This window comes from Leiobunum rupestre, chromosome 8 (genome assembly GCF_980474605.1).
Source record: "Leiobunum rupestre chromosome 8, qqLeiRupe1.1.hap1, whole genome shotgun sequence".
NCBI lineage: Eukaryota > Metazoa > Arthropoda > Arachnida > Opiliones > Sclerosomatidae > Leiobunum > Leiobunum rupestre.
Window position 1 is genome coordinate 37,102,019 of NC_143391.1, and position 19,315 is coordinate 37,121,333.

The window sequence follows — 19,315 nt, forward strand, 5'->3', positions numbered from 1 at the left end:
AATTTAACTAATTAAATAAATAAACTACTCATTATTCATAAAGAAGTTATATTTATTGAACCCATCTACAACAAATGGCATCTCTGCTAGGATCGAATTAGGGTTAAATTAGGCTTCGCATTGAATGTCATAGACATAATGGCGGATGGAGGAGCAGTATCGTTTCAAGGCCAAGTTGAGAAATTAGACTCAAGTAACTACCGAAATTGGTGCTATGAAATGGAGATGGTTCTTAGAGGGCAAGGTGTATGGGAGATAGTAAACCAAACAGAAGTCCCACCTGCCTCTACGGCAGCAGCTGACGTGATATTCAGATATAACCTTCGAAAATCAAAGGCGTATGCCACTATTGGGCTTGGTTTATCCCCCACTGTGAGGAGTATAGTTGATGGCGAGACAACACCCGAAGGGATGTGGGAAGCCCTACGAAAGGCGTATGAACCATCATCTTGTGCCCGCATTGAGACACTAAAGAAACTTGTTAAGAATAAAACATAAGTTTGCTTAATATCTTTAAATATTGTTGTTAGTCACTAAAAACGTTTTGGTCTAATAATGTTTGTACTAATCTTATCTTATCTTATCAGTTATCTAAAGAGTAGTGACCTTTAGCATGGTGGCTTTGTTATCACATGACCTTAACTTACTATATATATGAGAGTCAACTAATGCAAAAGCAGCAGTCTCTCTCATGCCTTGATGGAGTTAACTTGTATACTATTACTTGCAATTATGTAAATAATCATTAGTTTTAACCAGTTTTAATAAATAGATATTATCATAAGATGTGGTCTTCTTTGTCATGTGTCTACGCTAACAAGTGGTAGCAGAGCGTGGTTGCAACCAAGACCAGGAACTGGAGGAGGTAATTAATTAATTTAAATATGGCGGACGCCAGCAGTATTGTAAGTGGAATTGAGAAATTAACCCATGATAATTATAAAAACTGGAGCTGGGATCTTGTACATGTCCTGAAAGAAAAGGAATATTGGGGAATAGTGGCTGGTACAGATAAGGGGCCAGATGAGCAAAAGGCCACCCAAGCTGAGCTAAAGGTATTTGAGTCCAGGAAAGCCAAGGCTTATGCGATACTAGCTAGATCCATAGGTGAAGATTGTAGAGGGTTAATTTCCGAAGCAGTTACTACTAAGGACATTTGGGATGCAGTTAGAGATGCTTTCTATCCTCGATCAAGGGCATGCATCGCAGCATTGCGTGGGGAATTTTATTCTATTAATTGTAAATCTGGGGAACCGATCCCGACGTTCATTGGACGATTGTATGAAATAAAGAAGCATTTAGTAGAAGCTGGGGAGGTTGTGGAGGACAAGGACATATCTTACCAGTTAATCAGCAAATTACTGAAAAGTTATGAAAATATAGTCCAGCAGATCTATCATTATCCAGATAGTGAGTTTACACCAGTGAATATTAAACGCACTTTATTAGCAGAGTATAGCAGACAAACCCAGAAAGAAGTGGTGTATACGAAATCCGATGTCATGGCAGTTCAAATCCGAGGGAGAGAACCAAAGCCACAGTCCGCAGCTCGAGCCCCACGCTTCACCTGTTCCTACTGTCACAAGCATGGTCACAGGGCCAGCGAATGCCGAACTCGTTACAAGCATTATGATGGTTCAGGATCATCTGGTTCAAGGCAGAAAGCAAGGCACGAAGGGAACGAATCCGCCATGTTCATCACTGCCGTCAACAGACTGGGTAATCGACTCTGCAGCCACCCATCACTTTTGCAACGATAAGGAGCTCTTCATGTTTTGCAATCCAGTCAACGCTGAGGCTACTTGCGGAGAAGGAAAGTCTAGAATCGAAGGGAAAGGTGACATTCGGCTACAAATTGGGGGTAGAAATGAAGGATATCATCTATTGCGGAATGTATTCTACACCCCAGGATTACGGAGAAATCTCATTTCTGGACGCCTAATAGACAACGCTGGCTACAGATCGATCATATTCAATTCAACTTACACTGTCACCAGTCAACAAGGCAAGTTCTTATTTCAAGGGTTTTTGACAAACGACAACTTCTACACTCTACGGAATGCTCATGCTGTGAATCAAGATGGTATTCGCATCGGAGCGTATGAAAATTCAGTCGAAGGTCGAGCTGGATCCAAAGAGCTGGAGCAATGGCATTGGAGATTGGGCCACGTAAATGAGAGGGACCTCAAGTACATGTCGAAACATAGCATGCTGAAAGGTCTGACGCCGTTAACTGGTGAATTGGCAACTTGCGTTCCTTGTCAACTTGGAAAGAGTACGAAGGCGGTGCACAGGAGTATTGACCAGATCCAGAGTAAACGTATCCTTGGTCTCATCCATTCTGATGTTTGGGGCCCAGCACCGGTAAGATCAATTGGAGGTGCACAATACTATGTTTCCTTTGTAGATGACTATAGCCGGCGTGTCTGGGTCTATCCGATGGCGAATAAAAACGACGTATTTGAGAAATTCACATTCTTCCGAAGGCTGATGGAAAATCATACGGGACAAATGGTCCAGGCACTCCGAACTGACAATGGCCTTGAATATTGTAATTGCGAGATGACGACCTTCTGTAACGAATCGGGGATTCAACATCAACGTACCAATGCCTACTCTCCAGAGATGAACGGTGTAGTGGAACGAGTTAACCGTACACTCCTGAATACTGTCCGAACCTTCATTGAGGATGCGAAGCTGCCACTTAGTCTATGGCCCGAACTCATTACAACAGCAGCGTATCTCAAAAACCGAGTGAAGCACTCACAGATCGAGGATAAAGTCCCGCAGAGCTTTTGGGTGGAAAACATGCCTAGCGCCAACCATCTCAAACGTATCGGCAGTCTAGCCTTCGTCCATGTATCCAAGCAACAACGTGGCCATAAATTCAATAGCAGAGCCAGACCCGGAGTTCTAATTGGTTATGCCCTGAGAACTAAGGGCTATAGAAGCTATTTCCCTACTGACCGCAGCGTCACAGAATCCCAGCATGTGCTATTTGATGAATCAATCATGGGAATGGAGTATCTGACAAGATCAAAACGCGACGAAGGGTTGGTATTTTTTTGGCCACAGGAAGAGGACGAATCCCAGCAAGAATCAGAGTTGCTCATACCCGTTGTCCAACCACAGTCACCACAACCTGCTATGCCTGCGAGCCCAGTACCTCAAGCAACTGAATGCCAACCAGCAAGGGAGATCCCGTCAGGGGCGACAGGTCCTCTACCTGTCTGTACGCAGGCACCACAGTTACCAACTGGGTGGAGAAGAGAAATTAAAATACGCCAAAGCGGCTTAACAAAAGGCATGGCTGATGTTTATTATTATAGCCCTGATGGAGACAAGCTGAGGTCCAAACCCGAGGTCCAGAGATACTTACACAATCATGGATTGGCGCATGACATCACCGCTTGGAATTTTTCACGAAGTACCGAGACCGCATCCCACATAAATTCCGTAGATGAAGAAGACATCTCTGAAACCTGCGAAGTATATTGCACTGAGATCACCGCACCAAAGACATATGAGCAAGCCGTCAACTCCCCGCAAGCAAAACAATGGCGTTTGGCTATGGATGAAGAGATGGAAACACTAACAGCAAGAGAGGTAACAGAAGTTACATCGAAACCTTATAATCGTAAAGTTATTGGCTGTAGATGGATATACACCATCAAGAGATCATGCAGGAAAAATCATCCGGTACAAGGCTCGTATTGTCGCAAAAGGATAGTCAAATGGAGGGCATTGACTATGACGAAACCTTTTCACCAGTAGTAAACTTCAACCTTGTACGTTTTTTTATAGCACTGTTTGTCATGACGTTTAGATGGGCCCACTGTCATATGGACGTAAAGAACGCTTACCTCTATGGGAAATTAGACCGTCACATCTATATGGACCAAATACCTAGCTACGAAACAAGAGACCGTAGTACTCATTGCCTCAAGCTCATTAAAGCGCTTTATGGATTGCAACAGAGTGGGCGTCATTGGTTCATGGAGCTCGACGAAGCATTCAAAAGTTTGGGTTTTAAGAAATTTCTCAGCACTAATTGTATTTATTACATACCATACCAAGCCATAGTACTTGTTTACGTGGATGACTTGATCGTTTTAACGAAGACGGAAGATGTCATTATGGAGGTCTATAGACTACTCTCGCAGAGGTACGAACTTAAAATCATGGGGCCCATCAGGTTTCTACTTGGCGTTCAGTTTGAAGAAACTAAAGAAGGAGCTCTGAAACTTCATCAGTCCTCGTATATCAAGGAAATTGGCAAGAAGTTTAACATTTCTCTGGAAGAACCTGTCTCTCTACCTATTAGCGCCGGAGTCGTGATCTCACGAGACGATTGCCCATCAACAGAAGCGGAGATGCAGCAAATGAAGAAGAAACCATATAGATCATTGGTGGGCTGTCTGATGTTCGTCGCCCAGCGCACACGACCTGATATCTTGTTTGTTAAACACATAACAATAAAAACGCCCAAGGTGCAGTTAAATTGTCAAGGTTTATTAATTTAATAAAATAAGCTATTATTTACAGTATATACATGTTACTATAATTAGTTAATAAATCACTGGGGAGCATATTCCTATCTATCTACCAGCTACCCTCAGTACCAAGAGACTAATCTGATGAGTTACAAAAAGGAGCTGTTTTCCATTTGCCACCAGATGGCACTGCCTATCACCTTTAGCATTCTGATTCATGCACCCTAGATGTCCTAACATTGTTCTCGGTCACATTACTGTCTCAGTTCAACAGCAATCCTGACATTAGCCATTGGCAACGCCTCTGTCAGCTTACGAGATATCTACTAAGCACATCATCGACCGGCCTAATCTATGAGCAACAACAAAAAAACGCAGGATTGAATGTCTACAGTGTTAGTGATTGGGCATCTGATCGGGATACCAGGAAGTCTAACTTCGGCTACTTGGCTTACATTGGGACCGCACCTTTTTCCTTGAGTGCAGCCAAACAGAAATCCGTCTCGACATCCACGTTTGAAGCCGAATATATCGCCATGTCCGAAGCGGTGAGAGAACTTTTATGGCTTAAGCCATTACTTAAAGAACTAGAGAGCTTTTATGTACTTATGCCTATACCGATAATATTTTGCGATAATGAATCAGCCATTGCTTTTTCCGAAAACTCTATCCAAAATAAGAGAAACAGGCATATAGACATACGATATCATCTTATACGCGACGAACTAAAGAAAGGAGTGTTTAGGATAAGATTTGTTACATCTAAGAACAATGTAGCGGATGTGTTTACGAAAATACTAAATAAGCACAATTTTAGTAATATGGTTAGAATCCCTTACCAAAAAATAAGTTGGTTTTTAGTTGGTATTTAGTTGGTATTCACATTTAAGTTGATATTAAGTGGTCAGCATATTTCAGTAAACTAGTTAAGTTGGTAATAAGTTGGTGGGAAAATGCCTTTTTCTTTAAGTTGGTATTTAGTTGGTTTTTAGTGGTCAGAAAATTACATATTATTTTTTAAGTTGGTTTTAAGTGGTCTTTATTAAGTAACATTTTAAGAAAGTTTTTAGTTTTTTTTAAGTTGTTTTTAAGTAGGTTTTTAGTTGGTATTTAGTTGGTATTTGTCTCAAATACAAACTTAAAACCAACTTAAATAGTTCTTAGACCACTTATTTTTTGGTAAGGGATGTTAAAGTTATCAGATTAAATTTAAGTAAATAATTTAGCCAATATTCAAAAATAGGGGAGTGTTAAGAATAAAACATAAGTTTGCTTAATATCTTTAAATATTGTTGTTAGTCACTAAAAAACGTTTTGGTCTAATAATGTTTGTACTAATCTTATCTTATCTTATCAGTTATCTAAAGACTAGTGACCTTTAGCATGGTGGCTTTGTTATCACATGACCTTATCTTACTATATATATGAGAGTCAACTAATGCAAAAGCAGCAGTCTCTCTCATGCCTTGATGGAGTTAACTTGTATACTATTACTTGCAATTATGTAAATAATCATTAGTTTTAACCAGTTTTAATAAATAGATATTATCATAAGATGTGGTCTTCTTTGTCATGTGTCTACGCTAACAAAACTTTTCTATAACATAGAATATGAAGAAGGAGAATGTATGCCGGCCTTCATAGGACGTATCAATTATGCCAAGAGACAATTAGAGGAGGCTGGCGAAACAGTAACCGATAAAGATGTTTCATACCAACTCATTGGTCATTGCCGGAAACTTATCAGAGTCTGGTGTCTATCATCTACGATGCTGATGACACGAAGTTTGTCTCTACTACTATCAGAAATCAAAACCTACTTAAAAACCACTTTACACCAACTAAAAACCAACTAAAAGCTTTCTTAATAAAGACCACTTAAAACCAACTTAAAACTTACTTAAAAAGACCTCTTAATAAAGACCACTTAAAGCCAACTTATAACCCACTTAAAAATTATAAGTAATTATCTGACCACTAAAAACCAAATTAAAACCAACTTCAAAAAATGAGTATTTTCCAGCCAACTTAAAAACAACTTATTACCTCTTTAAATAGTTTATTAAAATATGCTGGGAACTTGAACCTACTTAAAACCAACTTAAATGTGAAAACCTACTAAATACCAACTAAAAACTAACTTAAAACCAACTTAAATGTGAAAACCAACTAAATACCAACTAAAAACCAACTTATTTTTTGGTAAGGGCAACGGCACTGGTTTGAAAACTATTCAGAATTGAAAACAGATGCAATCGTGGGTGAAGGTAAATCGAGAGTGGAAGGCCAGGGCAATGTTTGGTTGAAGATGGATGAGGATGGAGGTAACATTTTCCAGTTAAAGGGTGTTATATATACACCGGGTATGCACCGTAATTTACTCTCTGGAAGGTTATTAGACCAGGCTAGTTACAAAGCCATCGTAGAACATGCCTGTATCACTGTCTATTTTCCTAAAGGGAATTTAGCTTTTAAGGCACAACTATCAAAAGACAATTTCTATACAGTCAAAGCGCACGTACTGGGACAAGGACAGGAAACAGAGGAAATAGACACAGTTCTCGAACCTCATACATCATCTGTTTATGATTATATTATAGGAGGTCGAGATCTGTGGCACAAGCGTCTCGGCCACATTAATGAAGAAGATATGAATTTCATGATTGCAGCGAGCTTTCTTACGATGACCGGGGGAATGTTGTCTAGGCCACTGGCCTTATTGTGTTTTATGGACTTCAGGACTCTGAAGACCTGATCCTCCGTCACGATGTAAAGTTAGTTAACTTCTTAGTTATAGTATAAGGTGGTAGATTATTGCTTGCATGTGAGGTTGATATCTGTTTTTTATCTATCAATTTTTCAGCGACATCTACAAAATACGCATTAAGGTAGTCCACTACGCCCTGAGGATCCTCAATAGAATCATCATTTTGTTTAATCTTGGCAATAACTTGTTTTTTATAACTACCTTTAAGAAAGGGAGTTATCGTCTTCCAAAAATGGCATGGTTTTTGATCTTTAGTGAGATTTTCTTTGAAGTAATTAGATTTAGTATTCCGTATTAAGGTGACAACTTTATTCCTTTGCTTCTTATAGGCCTCAGAAAATCTTTCACATAGCTTTGGGTTTCTGATTTTTGTCTTCAATTTGTCTCTCAAATGCATCTCATATTTAACTGCCGGTGTCAACCAGGGAGTAAGTTGTGTTGATATATGTTTATATTTATATGGGGCTTGAGAGTTAAGTTCCTTTATTATGATATTTTGGAGTATTAAGGCGCCATCATTAGGGGTATTAAACCTTGCAGCTGCTAAGGCCTCTTGAATGTTGTTAACAAAGAGGACAGGATTTAGGTTTCTATAATTTCGTACCATTTTAGTTTCTTTTATATTTTTAGGGCAGAGTTTTTTCCTTACGACACTTATGAGTTCGTGATCCGTGAAGCTAACAGGAACAACTGTAGTCAGATGTAATCTGTCCGGGAAATTAGAGTAGATATGGTCTAAAATAGTTTCAGTCCCACTGGTAATTCTGGTTGGGGTAGTGACCATTTGTTTATAATCCGTAAGGGCGTCTAGTAAGATTCTTGTTTTGGTAGATTTTGGTTTAGCTGCGATATCACAATTTGTATCGCCCAGAAGGATAAGTTCGGTCTTGTGGTCAGTCAGAAGAAGGTCCATCTGTCTACGTAACTCGTCAGTCAGTAAGTTATTGAAATGACGGGGTGGTATATAAATTATACCAATAAAAAGGTCACTTGAGTTTGGATAGGAAATGAGAGTCCAAAGGACTTCCATTATTGTTGGGAGCTTGTCAGTTTGATCAAGGGTTTTCTTGACAATTTGAATGCCATTTTTATAGTATAGACATATACCACCGCCTCCAGTTTCCATTCTATCTTCCCTTATCATAGAGTATCCAGGAATCGCAACAAGAGTATCTGGTATTTCTGGATATAAGAAGGTCTCAGTTATGCCAAGGATGTTGATCTGGTAAAATTGAAGTAAATACTCAATCCCTAAAATTTCAATCTATTCACATTCAAATGTGCAATCTTCAGGCCCTTAGGGCCATTCTTAAGTTTATCCGGTCATACTTCATCCGTTCTCATGTTTGGTTTCCTTAATTCCCGATAGCGTTGGATCCTATACGGGTAGGGCCAGTTTGTGCGATTTAAAGGGAATATAACCTGGAAAGCCATCTTTATGGAAGACCCCTTCAATTTTTCAAATTTCCCTGTACAGTGGTGCCAAACATTTTTAGAGCGAAAGGCAAGAGCGGCCAGAGCTGCAAGCTTTGGTGTTCCACACCAAATACCTGAGGTTATATTCCCTTTAATATTTCTTCATCTTGGTTTATCGTCGAATCGATGATATAAGACCGTTTCCAATTGGTAATCTGCTTTGGTTCGGTAAGCGTTACAAAGTCCAAATCGACTCCTATGTCGTTCAGATGTTCGGTCAGTTCTTGGGTCGTTAAGTCCTTGGGGCAATTTGAAAGGAAATATTTGAAAGTTGGGGATGCTGATAGTTGCAAGCCCTTCGCGTGATGGTTAGTTCCCCAAACTTTGGCCCTGTCCGTTGGATCTTTTTGCAGTTTATGGCATGACATCCCCACAGGCCAATTATCAGGGGAGAGAATTGTATTTACTTCAGTTGTTGAGCTAAAGATATAGCATTTTGAAATGGCATCAGGGTCTTGCGACTTCCTAGTTAGTCTTATGGCACTAACATTAATTTCCTGGGATTCTATGTACTGAATTATGGAGTCCTCATCGGTCCTTAAGGAGCAGTTTCCAATAAAGTAATCTGCTGTTTGCTGTTTAGTCGCAAGCTTACATACTGCAAGTCTATCACTAGGCATTAGGCCAGCAGTTCGTTGATTAATCCTGGTTATTTTACGATTGTTGGGATTTACATCACTAGATTTCTTGCCTTTCTTTTGAGTATTCTTTCCATGTGGTTGTTTCTGGAAGGCTGGGCGTTCATTCTTATTTCTAGTGGGGAAACGTTCTTGATATTGTGAAGATTGGTCACAATCTGAGGATACTGTGCTGTATGGTTTATTGATGTTATTGTTTAAATTTTTGTTATATATGCTATTTTCAGCCACTGCAAGATAGTTCATCGGTTCCGAGGTCCCTTTGCTTTCATCTGTGCAGTTAATAAGTCTTTGGTCAATGGCCTTAAAACCTTCAATATGGGCTTGCTTGATGATGTTGATTTTTACTTCTAGTTCAGCCTTGGCTTCGCTTTTAAATTTCTGAAGATTTTCCTGTACGGCTCTTAGTTCGCTCTTAAATTGTAGCTTTAAGATTGCTATTTGATTCTTTAATTCTATAAGTTCATGAGAGTTATTCACTATTTTAGCAGGTTCCAGGTCCTTGCAAAGGCATGGGATGAAATAGAGTTCTTTACAGGTGCTACAGCAGTAGAAACGGCTAGCTTGTTTAGCAGTAATGTTCACACAGGATAAGTGGTATTGTTTAGAGCAAATATCACAGGGTACCATTTGATTATCTTCCTTCCGGTTGTACAGGCATTCTGAGGTACAGTGTAGATCCTCATCAACAGTAGTCATTGTCTAATTTTGTGGCTGTTTCATCAAAGACACGATTTATTTATAAATAAAACCATTAAAACTAAACCAATTGAAATTAGTTGCGTTAAAAATTATCTAAAATTTAAGTTCAATTGTTTTGAGGTTAAAATTAGGCTTAGTAGAAGAGCCTAAAAGCACACGTCCTACCACGTCGACAGTTTTTTTTTTTGCCTGCATAAGGCAGATGTCGAAAAACAGACTGGGAGAATCATTAAAGCCCTGCGAACTGACAATGGTATGGAGTATTGTGCAGGTCAGTTTACCAAATATTGCAACGAAAATGGTATTAAGCATGAGCGTACCAATGTTTATTCGCCGCAAATGAATGGCGTAGCCGAACGCATGAACAGGACACTCTTGAATACAGTCCGGGCGCTACTGGACGACAGTAAATTACCTCATTCGTTATGGGGTGAGTTACTTTATACTGCGGTTGTTCTCCGAAACCGTACCCGACATGCCAAACTAGGAAAGACCGTGCCCCTTGAATTATGGTGGGAAAAGAAACCGAGTGCAAGGTTCCTGAGACGCATAGGTTGTCTGGTATTCATGCATATTCCATCACAGCGTCAACAGAGCAAACTGCATGGTCGAGCAAAACTGGGTATACTTGTTGGTTATGCCAAGAATATGGTTTCCAGATACCAACGAAGTGAAGGATACAAAGCACGTCAAGTTCGCAGAACATAAACTGGGGGTGGAGAATGTCAGTGTGACTCATCACGACAGAGAAGTTATGTTTTGGGCAGCGGAAGAGAGTGATGGTGGAGAAGTCACAACACCGACACAAGGTATTACTGAAGACAACCCACCTCAGGAAATGGCTCAGGCAACAGAACCTATACAAATGGAAATCCTGCGTGACGAAACGGCTGGACTACCAAACTTTGTACGACCTGACACTGAAGAGGCTATCGGTCTACCCGTCGGTTGGACAAGACAACTGAGAACACGAAAAACCGGAGCAACAGCTGGTCGCAAAGACATCTATTATTACGATCCGGATGGAGTACAAATGCGATCAAAACCAGATGTCCGGAAATATCTTGAGGCAAAGAAGATCAATTACGATTTGGGTTTATTTGATTTCTCCACAAGGGAGACACTGACACCATCTTCACTGATCACTTCTATAACAGAACAGGATGTGTATGAAATTTTTGAATCTCATTGTACTGAGGTCAAGATACCACAGTCGTATGATGAAGCGATACATTCACCACAACACCGCGAGTGGAAGCAAGCGATGGATAAAGAAATGGAGGTGTTAGAAGAAAGGCAGGTTACAGAAGTGGTTCAAAAACCAAACGAGAGAATTATTGGATGTCGATGGGTGTATGCCCTGAAGAAGAATTCGGTAGGAGAAATAATTCTCTATAAGGCACGCATAGTAGCCCAAGGATATGGACAGATACCTGGTATAGACTGAAGAGGCATTCTCACCGGTCATAAATTTTTCACTCATACGTCTCTTTATATCACTGTTCGTGATTTGTTTCAGTTGGGCACATGGACATATGGACGTTACTAACGCATATTTATATGGGACATTGGATGACAATGTATACATGCGACAGATTCCGGGGTATGAAAAAGTAGATCCAGTTCACAATTGCTTGAAATTAAAAAGGGCCCTCTATGGTTTACCTCAAAGTGGCTGGCAATGGTTTAAAGAACTGGATAATAGTTTCAAGGAACTGGGTTTCTTCAAACTGTATGGCACGAATTGCGTTTACTTCAAACCCTTCGGTTTGATAGTTTTAGTTTATGTTGACGGCCTTGTTGTTCTCGCTATAACCGCAGGAGGGATACAGGACGCATACAAGCTATTATCAACAAAGTATTCATTGAAACATCTTGGTCCACTCAAGAAATTACTTGGGGTCATGTTTGACTTCCGAGATGATGGGACACTGAAAATGCATCAGACTGAGTACATCAATGACGTCGGCAAACGATTTGGTATTACCGAATGTAAGTCCATCAGTCTACCGATGGTACAGAATTATCACAATTTAATGCCAACCCCGGTCGTGTTCATTGGTTTCGGTTGCAACAACTGTTGCGATATACACTGAATACAGCAAACTACGGACTGATTTATAGTCATATTGATAATCCGCAACTGATTCTCTATAGTGACAGCGATTGGGGTGCGGATATAGACAGTAGACACTCTCATTGCGGATTTGTGGTCTACATGGGTTCCATACCAATTTCATGGAGATCGGTAAAACAACAATCTATTGCACAGTCGACAGCTGAGGCTGAATATGTAGCGCTAACATATGCACTAACTGAACTGTTATGGCTCGAGCCAATTCTTAATAACCTTAAAGACTTTAATATAAATTGTACTAAACCTTTGGTATTGTGTGATAATCAATCGGCTATTGCACTTGCTAAAAATAACCATGAGAATCACCGTTCAAAACATATCGACATTCGGTATCGATTCATCTGTGAAAAAGTATTTGATGACAAGATATGTAATGTGAGTTATGTGAAATCAGTTGACAATGCTGCAGATATTTTTACGAAAACCTTAACTAAATCTCTTTTCCGTCATTGTTTAACACTATTAAATTTACGAATTTGACTTCAAATTGATATGTCATAGAGGGGGAGTGTGATAATGTTAATAGATCTATGCCATAACGTCATTGGGGAAATATTTAGTATTAGTGGTTGGCAACCCTGTAAAAATCATAGCGTCCGCATTCTTGTTTTTCTTTTTTTTTCTTTTGTGGTCTTACTCCTGACCAAGCCGTTATATCGTTCACTCTACTGTATGTAAAATGTATATTATTAACTATGCCTAATTTAACTAATTAAATAAATAAACTACTCATTATTCATAAAGAAGTTATATTTATTGAACCCATCTACAACAATAACGTCTCAGAAAACCCGCCGCTGCCGACCTTTGAGCTCAAGATAAGATACCCGCAATCTCTCCACACTTGGTCCAACTATAAAAAATAAACCAACCAAGGCTTCCCGATACAGCTCCCCGTTACAATTCCATTCATATTTGGTCTAAAAAATTCTTTAAGCCCAATAAATCCCCGGGTCCGGATGAGATTACTCCCATTCTTTTGCAGGATAGCATTGATATTCTCTGCCCCATGTTGAGTAGAATCTACAGGACTTGCATTGCCCTTGGGTATATACCAAGCACCTGGAAGCTTTCTAGAGTGATCTTCATTCCGAAGCCTGGGAAATCTCGAGGCAGTATGCTTATTAAAAAGACAAATCTACTGAGACTGCCCTCCAAGGCATAAGTAATTGCATAGAGAGGGCTAGAAACTTTAAGGAGACCGCTTTAGCGGTTTTCCTTGATATTGAGGGTGTTTAGTGAGGGTGATAAGGTGTCTAGTGCAGCAGTCATAATGAAGGCTGCTAAGCACTTTGGCATTAATTTCACTGTCTTTGGATCAAAGCTATGCTGACAAATCGTGTGGAGGTATCCTCTCTGCTTGGTGAATCCCACATGGTGGTGTTCTTTCACCCCTGCTGTGGTGCCTGGTTGTGGATGAACTATTGGTGAGGCTAAACAGAGATAGGTGCCGCTGCTTCTGCTATGCAGACGATATTGCCATCATCTTCATGGGAAAGTTCCCCAATACCATTGTGATTTAGTAAGAAGGGCTTTTGCGTCAGTGGAATGTTGGTGACGGGAAGTTGATCTTACGGTAAATCCTAACAAAACAGTTCTTGTTCCTTTTACACGCCTGGGACTATCTTGAGAAAAAGCACTGGGGTGAAGTACTTAAAGGGACAGGTGGTGTTCGGCTCGTGTGGGTAGTTGGCCGGTAGGGGGGGAGAGCCTCTCAAGAAAATATAAAGAGGAAATTGAGGAATGACTTATAATAAACAGGATAATTATCACATAAATTTTTTAATTATCAAATTTAGTACAAAACCTTATTTGCGCAAAGCAAAAATTTTGCTGCGCTTTGCGTATATGAACTTACTTTCGATTTCCAGCACCCACTTCTCGCTACTTTCATATCTTCTAAATCGAGAAGTGAGGAGGGGCTTCCGTTTAAATTAGCGACGATCTGAGATTATATTACTAAAATGCTATTAACAAGCGATAATTATGCAACTTTGCGCTTTACGGCTGCGTCCGTTATCTTCCAGGCAGGCCGTGATAGAATAGAACTAAAGCAAAGTTATAAAACGAACTAAAAAGGGGCCTCCTGGAAAATCCGGGACCCCCCGCACCACGTGACCACAGGGGACCCTATTTACGCCACTAGTGTTTATTTTATAAATCGAGGTCGGACGTGCTAGCTTCTAAACAAACATTTGTAGTAACGCAGTACTCGCGACGCTAAGGGAAATCGAAAATAAACATAGGTTTATTCATAAGCTCGTCTGCCGTCTGGTCGACGGTCGTAGCTACTATAGTACTATTTCTAGTAGACACTATTCACTAAATCGGAAAATCAAAACTGGACACTACGTACTTTGTTTGGATTTTTAATTTACGTGACGGTTCTTGTTGTTTAAAAGTTTTTGGAATAGCTTTTAATAGGCTTAACAACTATTTTTCAGTCGGATCAGTCCATTAACCGAAAGTTCCGAAACCGTTCACCGTTCTTATACACATTAAAATTATAATGGTATGAAAAATTATAACACAAATCATTACCTGAATCTCTGAAGTTTTAAAATTTGTTAAAGGGAATATAAACTGCAAAGCCATCTTTATGGAAGACCCCTTCAATTTTTCAAATTTCCCTGTACAGTGGCGCCAAACATTTTTAGAGCGAAAGGCAAGAGCGGCCAGAGCTGCAAACTTTGGTGTTCCACACCAAATACCTGAGGTTATAATAAGTGGGGTGGCGGAGTGGTTAGCACTTTCGCCTCGCAGCAAGAGGAGCCGGGTTCGATCCCAACTCCTTCTGCGTTGAGTTGCAAGTTCTCTCCCCACTGGTTTAAGGGGTTTTCCCCGAGATCTTCGGTTTCCCCTTCCATAAAAACTTGTTGAGGTTAACGGTAATAGTGAGTGTAGGGAGCTGTTGGCTCGCGTGGCTTGCCACCACCCTCCTACGCATTGTAACCCGGCCACCTGAATTAAAGGCTTTAAAAGTCGCTCGATGACTTAGGCCTAGGGTGGTGCCTTGGGTATTAGCCTAGCTGATTCCCTTTAAACAAACTAACCATTAAATTATAAAACACGGTCCTCATTTATTCCCTCAGTTAATAGAATTTGAGATACAAACGATAGCACGACGCGAGACGTAGCTATGTTTTAAACAGACACTACTCGTAAAAATAATACAATAAATCTAGGAGGTTGACGAAACAGTTCCTTAGAAACTATGAAGATATGCGTAGTGCGATATTCGAGAAGTCGGTTTCTAAACAAAATTTGACGAAGTGGTCAAGACTTCAAGTGTAGAAAAATATGAAGCCATTTTCAATTTGAGCACTATTTTTCCAAATGCTGGAATAGAATATGAAAATTTTCATTTCGCCAAGTGGGCATTGCTTTGCCAAACTCTTCGAATTTTAGAAATTATGCGATGTTTCTCTATGAAAATGAAAACAATGAACGTTTGAACTTGAAGGTAAATGAAACCATTTTTTGGATGCTTCAAGAAAATAAATTTCATTCTTTAATTTTAGTGGCTAGAAAAAGACTTCATGACATATTTAGAAGATTGGGAGAAAGATGTTACCAATTGGCCTGGAGATTTTGCCAACAGCGAAAGGAACAAAATGTTTTTAAGCGCAGCAACAATTGAGGGTCTATGAATGATTGGTACAGCTATAATAAACATTTATTATTTTAGTGATAGTAAGATTCTTTTTTTCTCAATAACAGCCGTTAAATTCCTTTTTAGTAAAGGTGCAAAATAAGTGTTGATGCAGCACTTATATCAAGATCCTCTTGAGCAATACTTTGGGAGGCAGCAATGCTCGTGTGGTCGAAACAGTAATCCTTTCATTGGGTTGTTTGAAGCCAGCATGGATAAACTAAAGCCTTATCTTGACTAGTCATAGAAGCGGTTAATGGCAATTCCAGAATTTTCAAAAAAAATGGTTACATAATTTTATTTCAATTCAACTTGAAAAATAAAAAAATATAATATTGATCTTTTGTGAAACAAAATAATGCGTTCTTTTTCAGGTCGTTTTACAATACAAATTTGATTATGTAAACAAAATTAGCCTAAATTAATCTTTACATAACACAAATTGAAAAAAATTTATATCACTAGAAATATCACTTAATCTTTCCGTTGTAACACTATTCTGATTCTTCACTCATTATGAATAGGAAAATTTATTAGGAAAACATATTGTAGTGGGAAATTTCATGATGAAGGTAAAAATTGTAAAGTTCCAAATCTGGGTCTCCATTTAAAAAATTATACATTGAATTATCATCAATTTAAATTGTACTTTGAGAAGAGCTTGAGCTGTTATTTGTTTTAATTTCTGGAATGTGAATGGTGGGAATTTCTTCCTTAGTTGGAGATCCTTTACTTAATTTGTTTTTCTTCAGAGGAGATTCAAGCTTTTCCTTCTGCGATTTTTTTCTTTCCAATATTTTCCTCTACAGGCTTTTTCTATAGAGAGATTAGTTTCGTAGACTCTTAACTTTTCCATGAAACCCTTTCGTAACGCTTAATTAGCTTTGAGGGCTTCTTTGGTTTCATACTGATATGTCCCGGACTAAACATTTTCCTCTAGTATTTACAAATGCCTCCATAAATAATTTTGGTTCATTTAGCTTCTTGAAAGTATACTGTAGACAATGGTATACAGCACCTAAATAAATAATATCATAAAAAAAACATTACGAAATATTTTAAATTAAGAAACAAAATAATTACCTTTTAAGATGAAACACATGGCTGTTCAAGTTTGCTGAGGCCAGAGAGCCGAATTTCAAATTTGGTGCTTCTATCGTCGATCGTTTAACTCCGCCTCTTTAGGGAGGTTACAAAAGCATCATACCGGAAACCGACCTGGCCTGTTATTTCGACCACGTGGTTTTAAGAGCGACAATTCAACCCCCACTTTCCGCTCCCTATCTAAATTCTCTCTGGTGCACCCTACAAAGGCTGGCTTGTCACTTGTGTCAGCATCACAGGAGCTATGAGAATTGCCCCAAGCACTTCTCTAGAAAATCTCCTGAACATTCTTCCTCTTCATCTCTTTTTAGAGGCCGCTGCGGGTGAAGTTAACTACAGCAACCTCATCTTGTTTTATAATTATATCAGGCGGAGACGATAGAGTTTGTCTCTTAGATAGCGTGGGTATTTTTTTTTTTTTGGCGCAAATGATTATTTAATTTTTTATTTTAATTTAGAAATTTTGTTGTTTTTTCAGGTTTTTTGTTATTAGTTTCGTCGTGTGTTCGCCGACACCACGTGTTTTTCAGCCCTAATAATTTCCACGTGGTATTCCGGTTACATAAATTACAAATTTTCTAAATTTTGAGAATTATCTAGCTGTGCTGCCTTTTTTTGGCCGCAACCGATTATTTCATTTTTTTTATTTTTCCTTATTTGGGCCTTTCCACGATTTTTGTTATTATTTTCGTCGTGTGTTCGCCAACACTTGCAGTTTCGGAAGCCGTGTTGTTCACTACGAATAATTTCCATGTTATATTGCGCTACGTTCTGGTTGTTATTTGCGTTGTTGATTCGCATAATTTCAACGTGACATTTCTAGCTGTGCTGCCTTGTTTTGGCCGCAACTTTTTATTTTATTATTTTCCCTATTTTGGGCCTTTTCACGATTTGTTCATTTTTCGGCATATTAAAGGCTTTTTTAAATATTTGAGTTCAGTTTAATCCAAAAATTACTTTAATTATTCCAGTCGCGTACCCCACTTTGCCCTTGGCCGTGCGATATACGGGCAATTTTTCACACGCCCGACAATACTTGGAAGGGTATGCCCAAGCTTCGTCGAGAAAAATACACCATTGGGGTATGCCTAGGTACTGTCAGAGAGTGTAAAGTCGCTTCGCTACAGAGAGACGCCTCTTCCTATCCCCGTAATGTTAAAATTTCGTGGTACGTTTTTTCCACATGAGAGCGTTGAAGAAGCAGACGACGGTGTTTGCAATTCCCGGACACACGATGGCACTGTAAAATTGCTTATCAAAGAAAAATAAATTTTGCTCTCAATAGGTTAAAGTTGAATTCAGCTCAGTCAGCTGTGATGTTGAATTATTTTAACTATTTAAGTAAAACAGTTGATTTCGTAAGAAATATAAAAGTAAGTTTATTATCAACTGTACTTTTTTAATATATCAAAAGAAATTCGGGCTATTTTTAACAATAGGTACTTTTGTTTTTTTTTGGGTTTTGTTTATTTTTTTAGATGTATTATTTGTCAAGGATTACAATAATGCAAAAAGTTTTAACCGCAATTTATTATTTAGAAAGTTATGATAAATTTAAAATTGTTACTTGCCAGCAATTTTTACCTAGGAGGCTAGGAAAATGCGACATATTTCGAGATTTTTGTACGTGTTGGATGAGGTAGGACTGATGACGAATTAGATTTAACGACAAGATATTACTAAATTTTTAAAACGTGTGCAAACCGAAAATGTGTTTACGGCTTTTTTGGTTTTGTTATTGTTTTTTGTTTATTATTTGTCAAGGAATACAGTAATGCGAAAAGTTTTAACCGCAATTTATTATTTAGAAAGATATGATAAATATAAAATTGTTATTTGCCAGCAATTTTGGGTTAAGTGTAGAATAGCTGCCAACCACCCGATTTTTTTATATATTTTTTTGGATAGAGGGCAAGATGGGGATTACTTTAATTTTCATTTTTTTTGGCGAAAATGAATATTAACAAAGATAAGCATTTTTAAACATTGGCCTTTTGCAGTGAATTTTCCCTAGGACGATTCTTTAAATTATTAGATTTTAATGCGTTGTGGATAACGTGGCGCTGATGACGGAAAAGAAAATGTGGAAATGCAAAACATAATAACTTACTTTTATATTTCAGGTATTTTCGCCGTATTTCAATGCATTTTAGGGGTTTTGGCGGGGATAATAGGTTAGGTTATTTATATTATTAGGTTGGATTAATATCGGGTTGACGATACTTGATGCGTCAGGCTTGGTGCTGTCCTCTAGGTTGCGTTATAGATGGCCCATAGCTTTTTTTTAGTATGGGGTTGGGGAGGCGCCGCGCGCCCCCAGCGCTAGAGCGAAGCGAGTGCGCGGCG

At 38.9% G+C, this 19,315-nt stretch overlaps 1 protein-coding gene and 1 long non-coding RNA gene across 5 annotated transcripts; one reads left to right on the forward strand and one right to left on the reverse strand.

Moving 5' to 3' along the window:
• Positions 1 to 7,715: 7,715 nt before the first annotated feature.
• On the reverse strand, positions 7,716 to 8,567 carry LOC149933338 (uncharacterized). The gene is made up of 3 exons (XM_090157273.1): positions 8,533 to 8,567; positions 7,794 to 8,482; positions 7,716 to 7,725 (listed from the first exon to the last, which is right to left on the reverse strand). Exons 2-3 carry the CDS (start codon positions 8,402 to 8,404, stop codon positions 7,716 to 7,718), a joined length of 621 nt encoding a protein of 206 aa, XP_090013399.1. The 5' UTR covers positions 8,405 to 8,482; positions 8,533 to 8,567.
• A 4,204-nt stretch (positions 8,568 to 12,771) lies between these two features.
• On the forward strand, positions 12,772 to 16,182 carry LOC149933339 (uncharacterized). Of its 4 annotated transcripts, none has more exons than XR_016472815.1 (4): positions 12,772 to 14,725; positions 14,787 to 15,676; positions 15,735 to 15,870; positions 15,934 to 16,182. It is a non-coding gene; the product is annotated as an uncharacterized LOC149933339 (long non-coding RNA). The 4 variants fall into 4 exon arrangements; XR_016472816.1 differs by having other exon boundaries at positions 12,772 to 13,789; positions 14,658 to 15,676; XR_016472813.1 differs by having other exon boundaries at positions 12,772 to 15,676.
• The last annotated feature ends 3,133 nt before the right edge of the window (positions 16,183 to 19,315 follow it).

Excerpts from the sequence above, each read along its gene's own strand:
- LOC149933338 (XM_090157273.1), bottom strand. The coding sequence starts at position 8,404 with ATGATAAGGGAAGATAGAATGGAAACTGGAGGCGGTGGTATATGTCTA.